The 17,824-nt window shown below is 38.9% G+C and overlaps 2 protein-coding genes across 5 annotated transcripts; both read left to right on the top strand.

The window, feature by feature from the left end:
• Positions 1-579: 579 nt before the first annotated feature.
• Positions 580-3,970, top strand: rps23 (ribosomal protein S23). Its single transcript, XM_067586396.1, has 4 exons — positions 580-690; positions 2,068-2,227; positions 2,921-3,041; positions 3,782-3,970. Exons 1-4 carry the CDS (start codon positions 687-689, stop codon positions 3,926-3,928), a joined length of 432 nt encoding a protein of 143 aa, XP_067442497.1. The 5' UTR covers positions 580-686; the 3' UTR covers positions 3,929-3,970.
• A 1,545-nt stretch (positions 3,971-5,515) lies between these two features.
• asb14a (ankyrin repeat and SOCS box containing 14a) lies at positions 5,516-17,023 on the top strand. 4 transcript variants are annotated; one of them, XM_067586390.1, is made up of 14 exons: positions 5,516-5,670; positions 5,774-5,900; positions 6,804-6,974; positions 7,478-7,530; positions 9,452-9,586; positions 9,699-9,857; positions 10,598-10,843; positions 12,173-12,344; positions 12,748-12,853; positions 13,442-13,621; positions 14,296-14,424; positions 14,553-14,681; positions 15,698-15,851; positions 15,977-17,023. In XM_067586390.1, the coding sequence occupies exons 3-14, from the start codon at positions 6,829-6,831 to the stop codon at positions 16,165-16,167; spliced, it is 1,800 nt and encodes a 599-aa protein (XP_067442491.1). In that variant the 5' UTR covers positions 5,516-5,670; positions 5,774-5,900; positions 6,804-6,828; the 3' UTR covers positions 16,168-17,023. The 4 variants fall into 4 exon arrangements, with proteins under 4 accessions (XP_067442491.1, XP_067442494.1, XP_067442492.1 ...); XM_067586391.1 differs by having other exon boundaries at positions 5,526-5,670; positions 5,786-5,900; XM_067586392.1 differs by having other exon boundaries at positions 5,527-5,670; positions 5,845-5,900.
• Positions 17,024-17,824: the final 801 nt, after the last annotated feature.

Here is a 17,824-nt window from a genome sequence, read left to right as displayed (position 1 = left end):
ATGTTTACCATATACACCATAGTTTTGCATGTGAGCATGCTAACATTTAGAATGCTAGCACAAAATTAAAAATACATCTGAGTTTAATGGGAATTCCATTAGCTTCGCATTAGTATTTTCTCATAAACTGGACAAATTACAGTTTTACATGATAATTGCACTAAACAAAAGGTCAGGAGATCACCAAAGTCATTAAGATTCATCATCTGAGCACCATGAATGTATGTACAAAATTTCATGGTAATCCATTCATGAGATATTTCAATCTGGACCAAAGTGAAACAACTGAAAGTTTGACATTGCCATCCCTAGAGCCACAATGGAATGAAGAAAAAAGTAAAACAATTTAAATGGATTACGTTTATGTTTTAAAAATCTAATAATGTTAAAAAGCTGAAAGATTTGGAGCATATGTGTATAGAATTAACCTTATATCATTATGTAGTAACAAAATTATTCCATATCTTTGTTCTGAATGAAATAAATACTAATTTTGTAGGAAATTATTTTAGTTTCTGTCGTGTGTTGAATGCTCAGACTGTATGTAAAGTCCTTTGTCTATGGTTAAATGTGTGTTAATTTCAGTCAGGCATTCTCTGTAGCATCACTTGTCCGGGGTCCTCAGACTAGACATTGCCGCGGTGCATCCTGGGTCCTTCCTTTCCATCCCAGACTTTGCTGCAATCATGGGTTCGTCTCAAACTTCAGTCCTAATACCAGATAATTCTCTTTACTGAACGGGTTTTTCACATCAGTGTTGTATATGAAGATCTTATAAACTGTTCTCGATGTGTTTATGACGGAAAATCTCTACATTGACTGATAAAAGGAGCCGTTTTTACCGCTCTGTTTGTTCGCAACGTGGAGCGGCCATAACGCGTCTCATTCGGCGTGTTAGCGCGGTTAGCTTAGCATAGCGGACGGTCCTTCTGCGCTTAATTTGTTGCTGCTCACATTATAATGTTTAATGAAACAGCCGGCAAATGCAATAACATTAAGTGTAAATTGAGTTCTGGTGTCCGTAAAAGCTTAGATTGTGACTGTTAGTAAAGCTGGTTCGCTTCGCGCTGAGTAACGAAGCTACATCATGTTGTGTCAGTGTAGTTAATATAAAACTGCTGTTTTTGAGGAATATCTGCGATTAAAAACGCACTGTAGTTCATTTTATGTGAGTGTAGGAAATCATGTTTGTCCAATATAGTGAAGTTTTCTGCGGTAAATTTCTCCGGTTTAACGGGCAAGAAAATTTTAGTCTCTGAAGTACGAAGCTTGACATTTTTACAGACCGTCACTTGTTAATTCTGTTCTTTAGTTTGTGCCTCATGTAGTATTCATTTTAAGGCTTCGCACTCTGTTTTAGTTGTAATTGGTGGGAAAATCGGGACAGACACAAGCCCCGTTTATTTATGACCGGCAATGTTAGCCCGATGCCGTTTGTGTTGCTGTAGTTCCAGTTTCGTGTATTAAATTATGATCCAGGCACAGTTAAAACACAAGTTCACAATGCTTCATGTTTCTATTAAAACAGTCAGGTGCCCAAATTAACATTGAAATAGATTTTCCTCGTTGTAATCATTCCTCCTACTCATACTGCCATTAGAAGATCCCTTCATAATTCACTTGGTGTAACTAACATTAAAAGCACATTTGCAGGGGATCCTTTAATAACCAATATGAACAGGAGGAATGATTAGTGAGGAAAACCTTTCGCTGGCACCTGACTGTTTGAAGACATACTTGAACTATTGTGAACTTATCCATAAGTTAACTACAGCCTTCCAGTATCAGGTTAGGTCTCAATGTTTGGATGCTGTAAATTGTATCATTCTGCCATCAAAGGCAGAGAATCTTTTTGTGCCATATTAAAAAGTTGCGTTTTTTGTTTATCATCACATAATTACCACAAGTTATTTCTCTGTTCTGCAGGGGCATTGTGTAGCTTGCAGACACAGATCTTTTGAAATTAAACAAGAAGGCTTTCTTGAATTTCACATTGAACAGAATAACTACAAGATGGCACTCCTATATTGGCTTCAATTAAATTTCCTGTCGCTCTTTTTCTTCCAGGAAAGTGTCGCGGTCTGCGTACAGCCAGGAAGCTCCGTAACCACCGCCGTGAGCAGAAATGGCACGATAAACAGTACAAGAAGGCCCATCTGGGCACAGCCCTGAAGGCCAACCCCTTCGGAGGAGCCTCACACGCCAAGGGCATCGTCCTTGAGAAAGTGTAAGTACCATCTGACTTGCCAAGCTGATATGATGCCCAAGAGGCCCCCTGATCACAAAACACTTCCTGATACAGGGGCAGAGAGCCAGTCACTTTTAGGAATTGAAAATTGCCCCCATTTCATGGTCTTTGATCTTTATCTTCAGATAAAGTAAATCCTTTGGTGGGTTGATTTTAAAAGCATGTTAACTTTATCCAAATCCTCACATTGGGTGTCTCAAACTTAATTTACCCGGGGGCCACTGGTGAGGGTTTTCTTTAGGGGGGTGCTGCTTTTGAAAATTGGGCAGGAAAAAACTCATTGGTCTCTCCATTGTACTAATTGGAAAGTTCTGAAGTGATTGTTGAAATGTTGGTTCTGTGAAAAATTGCATCCTTTGATTCTTTTAGTGTTTGCAGTCTTTTACACTTTCATGTTTTCAGTCTCTGCACTTTCCAGCAGTGTGTTGTGTTCATCTCATAAGAGATGTCATCAGGGCCACATATGGGATTCTTTAAATTTAATTTTCTTATTTTTTGATAACTGATCTACTGCTGGAGTCACACACTGTAAAAACCAGAGGCAATTAAAATAAAATCCCCAAAAATACAACTTAAAGTATGTTGGGTATTTACAGAACAGATCTATATGCAACTTGTACAGATGCCCCTTGTTTCCATTGTTAAAGAATATTGTGTGTTTTCCCTCCACAGTGGTGTGGAGGCTAAGCAGCCCAACTCTGCCATCAGGAAATGTGTGAGAGTTCAGCTCATCAAGAACGGCAAGAAGATCACCGCCTTCGTCCCCAATGACGGTTGCCTCAACTTCATCGAGGTAAACGCCAACGCTGCACACATGATTTGGAAAAAACAGTCAAGCACTAGTGGTGCTACAGTCAAAGAGCAGGTTTCTGTAAAGAATCTGCAGCAGAGAAATTAAGCTAAAAGCCAACCAGAGTCGGGTAGAACTGAAACTAGTGCTTGTCTGAATGTGTAGATGTCTGGTTTTATAATCAACATTCAGTGTTGCCCCTCCACAGAGACCCCCTGCCCCTCCTGAAAGAAACAAAATGTTTGTTTAAATAATTTATGTCCACATGTTAATATAAGTGCAATAAAAGCTTCACAAGTAAAAAGCCAACAAGAGTAGTTAATGTAACCCTTGAAAAGATGGACAGACAACAACCCCAAACACCTGAAATTTAGGCCAAAATAGGGAGTATTCGTCTTTAAAGCGGTAAGTAGCAAGTGTAGCAGAGAGAGAGCTGAGAATGTAGCTGTTAACAGTACAGTGTTTGCACAGTTTAGGCTAGGCTAGGCCAGACCCTGGGTTAGCAAGAATGGGTTAGCCTAATGTGACCAGGCTCACTTATGGACCAGCTATTCTCATTTTAGTGACAATCTCATCCACTCCTACAGACCCCCCGCCCCTTGTCCAAATTGTCAATTTTCACATATTGTCCTTTTTTAATATGAAATTTGTCACATGAGATTAGTTCGCTCTGCTCTCACTTGGTATTGACACCCTTTTCTTCTCTTCCTTTTCTTCTCCCTCCTCTGCTGCCGGACCTGCAGGAGAACGATGAGGTTCTGGTGGCAGGATTTGGACGTAAAGGTCACGCCGTGGGTGACATTCCTGGAGTTCGTTTCAAGGTGGTCAAGGTGGCCAATGTGTCCCTGCTGGCTCTCTACAAAGGCAAGAAGGAGAGACCTAGGTCATAAACAGTTGTGGCAGAAAATCAAATAAACATGTTTTCAATTACAGTTTGGTTGTCTTGTGTTTTCATTGAATTCTTTGTTACTTACAAGGAGATGTTCAGATTTCCCTGAAGGACTTGTAGGATTTTGAAAGCATGAAAAGTGTTCCAGTCACTCCCATATTGTAATTGCTTAAAGTCAGCAAAAATGTTTGGTGCACAAAGTTCTTATTGGAATTAGTTGGAAGCCTCAGCTGAAAGGTTCATGGTACTCACAGAGCCAAGAGACTAATACTCAGTGTAATTACATTTAAAGGTATTTTTTATTTAATAACTTGTGCACAAGATTCTACAGAAATCTTTCTGGTCTTTTGTCCATCTGTAGAAAAGAGACCAGAAGCTTCAAAAGGTATAAAGTGCAGATGTTACATCAATGTCAACAGCTGTAATGATTTAAAACTGAAACACAGTTGATCCATCAGATAAACATGAGATGGAAGAATGAAAAACATGCTACATCGTGTCCCGATGGCAAAGTAGTTCTGTCATATCGCTGCCATGGTTCCAGGGTGCATTGGACACTTTTCACAAGCAGCCTGAACCTCAGCTGCCATATTTTGTTTTACCTTGATCAGCTGAGCAGTTTGACATAGAAAATAAAATAACATGCACTTTATGTTGCCTATTTGATACAAAGTTCAGGTAAACTTGTGCTGAATAGGCCTTTTTCACTTTCACTATCACAGACTTGTGATAGTAGGAAGTACAGATGTTACTAATGACATTAATGATGGCTTGGTTCTAATGTTCCATGGAATTCAATCATCATTAATTGTATTACTTACATCTGTGCTTTTTCTATTGTGACATGTCAAAATGTGTCCTACAAAAACTGCTGATGGGGTGGCTTTATATGTAAGAATATATAATTAGATGACAATATTTTGGAGTAATTAAACTGACTGAATGTTTTGAGGAAATAAAATTGACCACAGCCTGTCTTTCCCTCAGTTTCCCTCTCTCTGCCTTCGTTTGTCCTAACTTGAATTACAAAATGGGCAACTGTCCCAACACCCCAAAAGTCTGAGGTTCATTGCATTTCAATGTGCAAACGTGCACCATTAAAATTAAGTTAAACTAAGGCAGATTTTGCATTAACATGTAATTTTGTGGAGCTGCCTTATTATTCCTGTTGTGTCAGACTCTGGCTTTAAGACTTCGAAGACGAGGGATATGAAGGGATCTTCTCATAGCAGTATGAATAGGTGGAATGATTACAACGAGGAAACCTAATTCAATGTTAATTTGGGCACCTGGCTGTTTTAATAGAAACATGAAACATTGTGAACTTGTGCTTTAACTGTGCTTGGACTGGACCAGGTGGGATTATTCCAGCACAGGAGGAGGACCACTACTTGTTGGTCTCTGGACCAGTGATGCTGTGTGTACTGAACAGGAAACTGAAGGTGATAACTGGTACATACAATGCACAGGTTAATAAACCTGGAGTGCAGGTGTATCAACGTTTTATACTAATCGTGATCCGTTCTGCAGTGTCCCTCAGCTGTCTGCAGCAATAAACTACATATATTTAGCTGGAGGGGGTAAATATAGTAACAGGTATCTGATCCCCAGTCCTCCCAGCCAGAGCGCTGCAGTGTAACAGCTGAATCATGGAGCTCTGGGGCGTCTGAGCCTTTTGTTCCTGAAGAATTTATACACTTTTATGACACCCTTCTAAGACGCATATCTACCTACATCTTATGGGTAAGTTTTGTGTATATATTTGGAGTCTCTGCTGTTTTAAAGACAGTGTGGAAGATCAGGGAACTGCCACACACTCACTGATGGAACCCATGTGAACGTGCAGCTCTGGTTTCAGTCACACAGGTCAGAGACCTCCTTCACTTCAACAACAACAGATCCTTTTTAAATCTCCAGGGACGCCATAGTGGATTAGAGGGAACCAAATAAACAACTCAAGACGCAACCAAAAGGTAAAGAGTAAAGTGTTTTCATCTGTCTGTTTATTGTTTTTTACTGTTTATTGTTTTTCAAGTCTGTCTTAAAACAACAGTTAGGAGCCCAAATGAACAGTGAAATAGATTTTGCTTGCTGTAATCTTTCCTCCTGTTCATACTGGCCAGTAGAAGATCCATTCTTAATGCAAGTAAGTAAGTAACTAATGTAAGTGATTTAAAGTCCTTGTTTTATTGTTATATTGAAAAGTTTATCCAAAGCGTACCTGAGGCTTCAACAGTCCAAATTAGTCAAATTATGTCTTTTTAGTACAAAATTCGCTCTTTGTGTTTTTCTGTTGAGCATTTAATTTTTTACTTTTGTTTTTTTATTTTAAATGCACTGATTTGGCTTTGCTGAGACTTTCCAGGATGCTATTCCAAAGACAAACAACACTTTATTTACAACTTCGTGACAACAGTTTGAGGAAGGTCCTCTCTCCTTTCAACATGACAATGTCCCCATGCACAAAGATGGGTGCATAAAGAAATGATTCTCCCAGTTTGATGTGGAATAGATTGACTGACCTGCACAGAGTTCTGACATCAACCCCATCAGGCATATTTGGGATGAACTGTAACACCAACTGTTAGCCAGACCGTATCTCCAAACATCAGTGTTGGACCTCACTATGCTCTTGTAGCTGAAGGGGAGCAAATCTCTGCAGCCAGGCTCCAAAATCTGGTGGGAATTCTTCCCAGAAGTGGAGGCTGTTATAGCAGCAGAGTAGCTCCCATAGTTTTGGAATCACATGTCCTGCAATCTTCAGGTGTCCACATACTTTTGGCCATTAGTGTACATGATGTACTGCAAAATCCTCCAACCTGCTGATCACAAACATCAGTGAAATATGTCTTCATGAATGTCTTTTTTTTTAACAGAGCCAGGACCCTTCGTGAGGACAACATGGATTTCAGGCGAGTTGGATTCGGGATGGAGGATGAGGATGATGAAGACGATGCAGCTACTCAGTACATGATTGAACAGAGTTTGCTGGAGATCAACAAACAGAAGGAAACCCACAGAGACTCCACAACACGAGACAGCAGGAGGTCAGTCTAACAGACACCAGAGATAAAAACATTTTCTTCAGCTGCTCGGTTTGTTTGGGAGAAAATGTCTTTCACTCACTGTCCTCCAGATTTGATCTCGTTAGATCGTTAGAAGAATTTGCAATTTTTCAGTCTTCTTAGTCTTTTATTCAGTATAAACTAGAGAACAAATCTATGAGGCCCAGAAACTGACGAAAGACAGTTAAAGATGATCAGACAAGTCAAAAATATAACTGCAACAGAGATATAATTACAACGGAGTGTAAAAAGAAATCTAAGGCTTTATACTTTTCCTTTAACCTCCAATCAGTTGTTCTTTTCTTTTACTAATTAAAACTCTGTCTAGTGTGGATGTTTTGCCTCTATCCTTTGGATCCTTTTGCTCCATTATTATTCCCAGCAGGCAGAGCTCTCAGATGACCTCCAATGTTCAGTTTCACAGAGTTTTCTTAGATTTAGTGTTTGATATTTTTAACATTGTCAGCGATCTTCTGTCCTTGCAGCTCAGGGCCAGACACTGCAGACAGCAGCACCATCTTTACTGCAATAAGACAAGGTGAGGGGGGAGGAGGAGGGGGAGGGGTGGGGGGGGGGGTTATATTTGTAACAAGGTGAACGCTTCTGTTGTGATTTACTATTAAAACATAAAAATTAAACTGTCTGATTATTTACATTTTCAGATTTTCTCAGAAGAGTTTTGGTGGTGGTTAATATGACTCAATAGTTTTCTTGCTTAGTTTTTGATGGTTACCTGTTTATTTCTTTTTAATTGTCTTTTAATTGTCTCTACACTGCTCATGGATGTCTCTTAATATATAGTTTACTGTAATTCTTTATTAGTAGGGTTATTTCTAAAGCCCATATATGTGTAACTTTTCAACATGTGAAAATGTCTGACTTTGGCGTCTCCTAGTGGTGATATAAAAACACAGCAACATACACGTCTACACCATGCAGTCCTTTACAAATTAAGCATATTAATAAATGGTGTCCTTATTTTCTAAAAGAGGTGAATTATTCATCATGCATTATTAGCAAACACCAGCTAATGAGGCCAAACAAGATATGCTTGAATTAATTAATTAGTACATTTTATTTGTCATGTTATGGCCTCTTTACAACACATCAATATTCACAATACAGTCAACAGCTTCCACATGTGTTTGTCACATATCAGTCCAGATGATCTATTAATACAGTAAAAAGCTAAATTAACCCCTTTCTGATACAAGGTTTTCTTCCTGAACTACCATCAACTCAATAAACATGTTGCCAACTTGAAGGTTCTTTTGTCAAACTACTTTTCGGATGATGCAAGTTATTCATGTCCAGCACCTCAGTTGTATCCTTAATACAATTAAAATAATAAAATTTCTAGTACAAAAGGCAAATGTCACTCAGATTTGACTTTTCTCTTCCAAAGCAGCAGACCAACTTGCTTTCTTACATTTAGCTGTCACTGTTAACTATTAAGTACAATTTTCATTATCATATTATCACAACAAACCTTTTCAGATTATGTTCCTTGTAAAACATAAGAAATGAGAAAATGACTGGAGCAGGACTAACGGTAGCTAATAAGTTGGCCAACTAAGTCTCAGTTCTTTTTTTTTTTTTTTGGTGATACTGTTAACGAGACATAGTAGAAAGGAAAAAATAAAAATAAATAAATAAAAATAAAACAAAAATAATAACAAACAACAGCAATGACAACATCATATTACAATGAAAAAGACAGTAAACGTAGAGAACAACTAAGCAAAATGGATTGATTGTGGGAAAAGGGAAGGGGGGAGTGAGTGAATGAAAGTTAGAAAAGGAGAGAGAGAGAGGAGGGGGAGAAAGAAAAAGTAAAAGGTGAGAGCGTTAATAATTATAATAATAATAATGATAATTATAATAATACAACAATATATAGTAATAATGATAATAGTCTTGTTTGATAGTATACTGCGGCAGAGGCAGCCACAATAACAGCACAATGGGTTAAATAATTAGATATTTATATTCATTTATATCTATTTGAGTTTATCTTAATTAAATTAAATTAAGTCTCTTCTCTGATCTTTTGGGAAACTATATCTCCAAACTCATCACATCACCATGAATCTGTTTTTAATAGAAGGGTGTTTCACAGTTATAAGTGAAGGGTAACATCACAAATCTTTAACTTTTAACTCTGGAAAAAGACAAAAAAACTGCCGCTGCAAAGACTGAGACCTGAATCAATTAATAGTATAATAAAGTGGCTGTACTGTTATAATTTAATAACTTGTAACTCCTCTTTAAACAGCCTTGTTGCTTTAGTCTTTTGGAGGAGTGCTAATTCTTTCAGGTGTCCGATACAGGAAACATTTTTTGGGGTTCAGATTTTGGCTGATGTGGGCTGAGATTCAGCTCTATGCAGGAAGCATCACTGTACATGGTGAGACAGCCATGTGTGTTAGATTTAAACTGTCTGTCTATCCAATCACCAGGTAATGAGAAGCTCCTGAAGGAGTTATGTGCTGGACAGAAAGATAAGTTTTTAGAGACAGACAGCAGAGGTTGGACTCCTCTCCATGAAGCAGCAGCTCAGAAAAACTACAACATCCTGGGGCTCACATTCAAAGGTTTATATCAGCATTACATTGATTCTGCACCAGCCTCACATTAACATAAAACACCATTAATTAAACAAACATGTGATGAATGATAAATTAAACAGTATATCCTGTTCTCCAGCTGCAGGCTCACGCTCTGTGGAGGTTCAGACCCTCCGTGGTCAGACTCCTCTCTTCCTGGCTGTAGAACAGGGTCTGATAGAAAACGCCTCCTTCCTCCTTAAAAATGGAGCTCGGCCGGACATCCAGGACCACGAGGAGGACACACCACTGTTTGTAGGTAGGCTGACCAACATTTCTCCCCTTCAAAAAACCTGTTCAGTCATTGGAGCCAAAGAAGAGATTTCCCTGTTGTTTCCTGCTACTTCACAGTTCTGTAGCCTATTTTAAACCTTTTTAGTTCATTTCTGAACAGATCATCTAAACCAAATTATTATCTTTTTCTTTATTTTAACCCACAGCACCCCACCTATGGAAACTGTCATCTAAACATAAACATCACAAAGAACACTATAACTTATTACTAACATAAAGGATTGTAGGTGATCAAACTACTGAGTAGTTAAAAAGCAGATGCAGATGTTTCCATATAGGTCACAAGTACGGAAGATTTAAACTGCCAAACTGAAAAAATCAAACAAAGAAATAAAATAAATAACAATATACATTATAACATGTATTTCCTTTTTATGTATGCATCTACTGTGCCATGGTTACATTTAAAAAACATATGTAAAAGGACAATTATTTAGTTTATTAGCTTATTAAATTGTTTTTAAATGTAACATGAATTTTCCACACCACATTAAAATCAAATCACGACACTGTCATTAGTTTTCATGAGGCGATGCAGGGAAGATTTTTCTTTTTGGAGATGGCGATGCATCATCCATGCCAAAATGAAAAATAATCAACTGTCCAATCACAGCTTTGGGGGCAGGACCATGGGCATAGTTGGCAGCCATGACAAAGATTAAAAAAATGCCTAAATGTATTATCTATCGTCCCGTCTCTTTGTAGCCATCCGTTCAGACCGCGCCGACCTGGTGAAGATGCTGCTCCTGCAGGGCTCCAGGGTGAACCAGCTTGGTCACCACGGCCGCTGCCCCCTCCATGAGGCCGCTCAGCTGGGCAAAGCACCGATGGTGAATATGCTGCTGCAGGCCGGAGCACAACCAGACCCTCGCAGCCACTACGGACTCACGCCGCTGGCACTCGCCTCTCAAGCAGGACACCTGGAGGTGGTGGAGACTCTACTGAGGAGAGGTGAGAGAGGAGGGATGTTTCTATAGTAGGCTTTACTTTCTGCCAAGGGCTTAATTTACTACTTGAACACTGTGTTTAAGACTTAAACCTGAAATGGCAGATTAGAGTTTGGGCTGTACAACAATTATTGGTGTGAAGAGGGCTGAAACTTCCAAAATTATGGTCATCTAATAGAAAAATAGGAAATTCTGTGTAAATCATGTGGTCATTTTCATTATTAGAGATCTTGTCTTTATGAGAGATAGTATCTATTTGTATCTTTACTAAGCTTTGTCCTACAATGCCATATCTGTGATTGATGTTAAATTCTAGCATCTTTTTAGGAGAATATTGACTGTAAATAGGAATATACATTTTCTTTTTTTGGATTTCTTAACTCAAAAAACCATACGGAGTAATTTTTCCAGCCCTGGTGAGGTAAAATTTGGATTTTACCCGGCAAAACTTACTCGCATGGTGTGGAAAAAAGCAGGTGGGACAGGACATAACATTGGCAGGGTTATAAATATCAACTTTGGAAGCTAGTATGGCTAATGGGCAAACAGCAGCAGTCCTCAAATTCCCTCCTTCTGCACTGGTTTATTTCACCAGCAGTTCTAAAAACAGCAAGAGAAACATTAATCAAACTCCGTCTCTCAAACTGGCTGGATGTTGGAGAGCCTTGTGATTTTGCGTGTCAAAGTTCAATCAGTCAATCCATTAGAAGATCCCTTCATAATGCACTTACAATGTAAGTGATGCAGGACAAAATCCACAGTCCTCCTTCTGTGCAAAAATGTATTTAAAAGTTTACCTGAAGCTTATATGAAGCTTCAGCGTCCAAATGAGTCAAATCAGGTAGATATCTTTCAACGTTAGTCTTTTTAGTGCCAAAGTCCCTCTTTTTGTTACTATACTTCCACCGCAGTTCAACAGGGAAACACTGTCCGAGGAAACACAAAGAGGGAATTTGATGCTAATAAGACTGTAAATGTGGCAGATATCCACTTGATAAGACTAACTCAGATTGCTGAAGCTTCATATAAGCTTCAGATAAACTTTTAAATGCATTTTTGCACAAAATGTGGATTTTAACCCCCATCCCTTACATTGAAAGCACATTTGAAGGGGATCTTTTAACAGCCAGTATGAACAGGAGGAATGATTACTGCGAGGAAAACCTCTTTCAGTGTTCATATGGACACCTGACTGTTGTTTTAAGACACATTTGAAAAATTGTGAACCCGTCCTTTAATCATCCTCAGGAGCAGGAGGAGGTATTAAAGGATAGGTTGACAAGTTCTGTTGCCGTGACGATGTGAGTGTGTTGTTAACATGTGTGTTCCTCAGGAGCGGATGTCCTATCCCAGGCACAGGATGAGGCGTCTATCTTGTACGAGGCGTCTGCGTCAGGAGATCCAGCTATCATCAGTCTGCTGCTGGAATACGGAGCGGACGCTGACGTTCCCAAACTCACGGGACACATGCCGATCCACCGAGTCGCTCACAGAGGACACCTGCAGTAAATGTTAAATCAGATTCTTTCCTTCAATGTAAAAACATTATTTGTTTAAGGTGTGACATGTGAAAGATGTGGGCATTTACCAGACAGAGAGGGTCTAATTAAAGATGTTATGCTGCAAGTTGCATTGTGGGAAATGTAGGATTCAGTATTTTTGGAGCTTGTGCCATACTAGACACTGAGAGTCAGGATATCTCAGAGAAAATCTGTCTCTCACATGTCCCCCAACTTCATGGAAGTGTAATACTAAACCACTTGAGTTCTCTATCAAATGTGGTATTTGAGTAAATGCATGTACAGTAGTTATTTTATGTCTTCTGTTATCAACTGTTTACTTTTAAGCAAATATTTTACATGTTGACAAACATGTCAAACATCACGTGTGTATTTTTGTGTTCTTCAGAGCTCTGAAGTTGCTGATTCCAGTAACGACTATGGCAGAAGTAAAGGACAGTGGGATGAGTCCTCTACACTCTGCTGCTGCAGGAGGACACACTCACTGTATCAAGGTCTGTGTGTGTGTGTGTGTGTGTGTGTGTGTGTGTGTGTGTGTGTGTGTGTTATCAACCATGATTGCAAACATTTTGAAAGAAGTCTTTTTAAGTCAGTTATTTTTCATGGTTGTGATGTGATGTGAGTCTCTGATCTGTTAATTGATCATAGGCCTACAGTATGATAATCAATAGTTGTCCCCGCTGATGAATCAGATCCTGATGCATCTTGTCTCCTTATCAATGTATTTACTTCTGTAGATGATGTCATATGTGACTTTTGTTGTGTGATATGATGTCAAATTTGTGATTTGAGACTTTATATCATAAATAAAACTGACTTGTCTTAACTAACTCCTCCACAGTGGAGCGTGCAGCAGCTATACATTCACTTTCAGCCTGTGTAACTGCTATACGCCGTCTTAACATAAATTCAACAACACGTCTCTGTATTTTAATCTTATTATTTTAATCACATTAAGATTAATTTAATTTAATATAATTTATTTAAAACCTCAGGGAGAACCCTCATTTTCAATGGTACTGAGGCTTATTAGTGATCACATCTCAATTTAACAACAACTACCTTCTCCCGACTCCCATCAGGTCTTGCTGGATGCAGGTTATGACCCCAACTACATGCTCCATCCCTGGATTCGCCGTAGCTACGATGACGAGAGGAAGTCGGCCCTCTTCTTTGCTGTTTCCAATAACGACCTGTCATCAGCCGAAGTGCTGCTGGAGGCTGGAGCCATGACCAACCAAGACCCTGTTAAATGTCTGCAGGTAGCCATGTTTATGTGTGTGTGTGTGTGTGTGTGTGTGTGTGTGTGTGTGTGTGTGTGTGTGTGTGTGTGTGTATTACAATATCAACACATCATCATGTCCTAAAGCAGGGAGAAAGTCCCTTTAAAGGAAAAAGGAAAAGGAAACTAGTTCTAGACATATCAAACCATTCATATGACAAAGAAGTCAATTTATTGTTAATCTGATTTTATTGATGAAATACTTAATACACAGGTGTAAAAGAGTATTTTTAAATGAACTGTCTTCAAATATCAAAGATTTAAAAGAAGAACTATCCCTAAACACAAAGAAATAGTTCAACATTGGGTGTCAGTGAGTTATTTTTCATTCTGAGAGTGAGATGTTCACATCGATATTAACCTCATGTCCGTGTGTTCAGTACAGAGCTGGAGTCAGGATGTGAATAGCCTAGCTTAGCATAAAGACTGGCCAGGTGCAGTGAGGTTGCCAGGTTGGTGCCATCATGTCTGTACAGAGACCAAAACAAAAACTTCACACTGTTAGTATTAGTGCTGGTGGATGTTTACACTGTTCTTTGTCTAGAAATAGTTACGCCAGAGATGGCGATGTTGGTCAGTCCACCACTTGATCCCTGTGTGAAAAAAAACACCTCCAGAGGACCCTGTTTCTGATCCATTGACTGTGTCTTTAAGGTTGCGCTGCGTTTGGGCAATTATGACTTGATCAACCTATTGCTGAAGTTTGGAGCCAATGTCAACTATTACTCCAGAATAAACACGACACACTTCCCCTCAGCCCTGCAGTACGCCCTCAAAGACGAGGTAAACTGCTGTTCTTTTTATCGCTTTACAAAAACATTTCTTCAGATTTACAGACGTCACTGGAATCAACAGTTTTAATGACTTTTACCTGATATTATTTATTATTTCGCCTGTCATATGTGTGTTAGGTGATTCTCAGGATGCTGTGCAACTATGGTTACGATGTGGAGCGCTGCTTTGACTGTCGCTATGGCAATGGCTCACACGTTCCCGAGGACTACGAGGGATGGACCAACACAGTGATCAAAGACACCATGGTAACGAACAGGGCCGTGTCCACACCAGTTTAACAGCTAGACCCTAAAAGCAGAATAAAGTGATTTTTGGCCACATTGGGGCATCAGAACAAGTTGAAAACACAACTTTGACATATTATCACGTTAGCAAACAGCTGCCTATTTCTACATCCAGCAGTTACGGAGCAACATTATCATTCATTTGGAGTTGTGTTTTTGTCCATCTAAAGAATGTAAGTCCAATATTCACTCTCTTTTAGCTCTGTTTTTGGTCTCCACCAACTCCTGAGGGAAATATCTGGCTCTTTAGCTGCCTTCTGTGGCTGAAAACGGCACTATGAGCGCGCTGAGAGTGAATTAAAACAGTAAAGTTAGCTAATATTGCACCCTGTTGGCACTGGAGAGGGACGGGAGAGAGGCGAGGCACTCAGGAGCACACATAAACGTCACATCTGGGATTTTCCCGGCAAAACTATCCCAAGTCCTTTATGGGCAACAGAGAGAGTCAATGAAGATCTTATTTTATTATTTCTTCACACTCTATTGATAATTTTAGTTAATTTTTGAATGTTATAAACTAAACTATAATTCTTACATATTGCACCTTTAACTTTGGAAGAGTTGAGATTTTGACCTGCAGGTGGCGTCTGATGAGAAGTCAGAGTGTCACCACAGTAACTGAGATTTATCATCTGGAGACCATGAATGTCTGTACAAAATTTAAGACAAATAATAAACTATATGCCATTCATTAATTTTAACTTCCTGTCTGTACTGCTGTTACACTTCTATTGGCAAACAAACCATCATCTGTATGAAATCACCTCTCGCTGCACATCAGTTAATTTAATTCCTCTCTTCCTTTAATGTTTGTGAACATTATTTACTGTTTTCACTGTTTCATTCATAATTTCAATCATTCAGTCATGTCAGAACGTGGGAGGAATGATGTGGAGTTAATGTCACAGGTGTAACTGTTGAAGTTTACACTGTAAAACACCTCTGTTGAACATCTGTCTGTCTGTCTGTCAGTGCAGTTCTGCGAGGTGATCACCCTCTCCTGGCTGAAGCACCTCTCAGGTCACATAGTTCTCACCTTGTTGGACTACGTGAATCATGTGACCTTGTGCTCCAAGCTGAAGGCGGCTCTGATGGAGCAGCGACAGTGGCCCGACATCTGCAAGCTGCAAGGTGAATGAAATTACACTTTTATCAACTTCTGCACCGACAGAAAGAGACAAATGAGAAACAGGAACAGCTACAGCCAGTTAATCTTCCTCTCCATGTTTCCTCCTCCTCCTCCTCCTCCTCTTCAGAGAACGCCCGCTGTCTGCAGCATCTCTGTCGTCTGCGGATCCGTCGTTGTCTCGGTCGTCTTCGTCTCAGATCATCTGTCTTCATGAGCTTCCTGCCGTTGCCGGGACGACTGAAGGACTACGTCCAGTACCGGGAGTACGACCTGTACGGCCTGCAGAGCAACACACGCAGACTATCAATATCAAGATAACAAATCAATATCAAGATCATTCAAAGAAATTATTATATAAGAACACATAATCAATCATAAATCACTTTTCTGGTTTGTTAACCCACATCATACACACATAAGAGTAAAAGACAAAACCTGTTTTTCTATTTCATTGTATTTTCTTTTCTTTCTTTGGTTGTATAAAATTATAAAGTCAAACATTATCTGAAAGTAAAACCACCCACAACAAATAATCTTCCCTTATTTGTTTCAAATATATATTTTTATACTTTATCTTATTATCAGCTTTGGCAACAGAAACGTGTATCACAGAATGTAAATGATAATTTATTCCTCTGCTTGTTATCTTTTCATAATTTTGACACTAAACATCTGTACAGACCAGAGCGGCATCACTTTTAATTTTAAAGTTCATATATTCTTTTATCATTTCATTTGAGTTTATAACTTTTAATTATTGATTGATTCAACACTTCATTTTTGACCTTAAAACAGCAGTTGACAAAACAATCTCCTCTCATGTTCCCTTTACGCACCTTATATTTGCCCAGTTGTCATGTTTCCTGTTCTCATGTGTCAAACTTTAAATATTTCTGATCACTTTTAGTACTTCAGGACAAGACTGTGTGAAACAGCAAATTATCACACAGTCAGTGAGTCCATGTTTTTGTGCTTCCAACATGTGATATCTGAACTACAGTATGTTATGAACTTTGTTTCAGATATTCATTGTTCACAGAGGATGACTCCTTTTTATTGTGATGAATCTCTGACTTTGCTCTATTGTACCATCAGGATAAATCTTTCCACTTGTACACAAGAAATCTGGTAAAAAATAAACAAGAGAATAAATAAAATTCTTACACAACACAAAGCCCTACTGAGAAGTGTGTAGTAGTACTACTACTACTAGTAGTAGTAGTAGTAGTAATAGTAGAAGTAGAGGTTTTAGCATTAGTATTAAAGTAGCAGCCAGTGCTTGAATGAGTAGAAAGGTTGAATCCTCTAAGCTAACAGCCTGCATGGCAGCACAAGCAGCATTTAGGGACACAAATTATGTGAAAAATGATTCATTTGACGGCACAAATTACTATTTTGTGGGACATCATTGCAGCCAACCTCCTAACCATAATTAGTGAAATGAAAGTGGAGAATATAATTACATGAGGCACAGTGTTGTTTACTTTTTTTTGGTTCAAAATTATTTTTACTCTTTTACTCTCAATTCATTTACTTTGATTTTGGCTCAAAACTATCGAGTCAAATCTGATTCCATGTTTAGTGTGCATGTGTAAAATAGTTTAAGGACACTAATGAAGAAACAGAAGTCTGATGTGTGGATCAAAACCAGCTTAAGATCATGTAATAGAATACAAGTTGGTACCTTTAGATGTAACTTGTTTGTCCTCTGACTGTCCAGCTGCCAAAATCCAGATGAGAGAAGCTGATCAATATGTTGATCATCTGGGTCGCCTTCAATTCTACTGTGCACTCAGCAATATGAGCGTTTTGGACTTTCTTTGCCCCGAGTTTCGCTTGTCAGGCAACAAACAGGCTGCTAACGTCTGACTGGTGGAGGTTGTTTGGAAGATGCATGTTTTTCAGGTTAAAAAAAATGTACATGATGTTTTTATTTACAGTTAATATTCTCCAGAAACAATGCTGGAATCTAATA

The sequence above is a fragment of the Thunnus thynnus genome, chromosome 4 (assembly GCF_963924715.1).
Source record: "Thunnus thynnus chromosome 4, fThuThy2.1, whole genome shotgun sequence".
NCBI classification, from domain to species: domain Eukaryota; kingdom Metazoa; phylum Chordata; class Actinopteri; order Scombriformes; family Scombridae; genus Thunnus; species Thunnus thynnus.
This window is presented reverse-complemented; position numbering and strand designations above follow the sequence as displayed.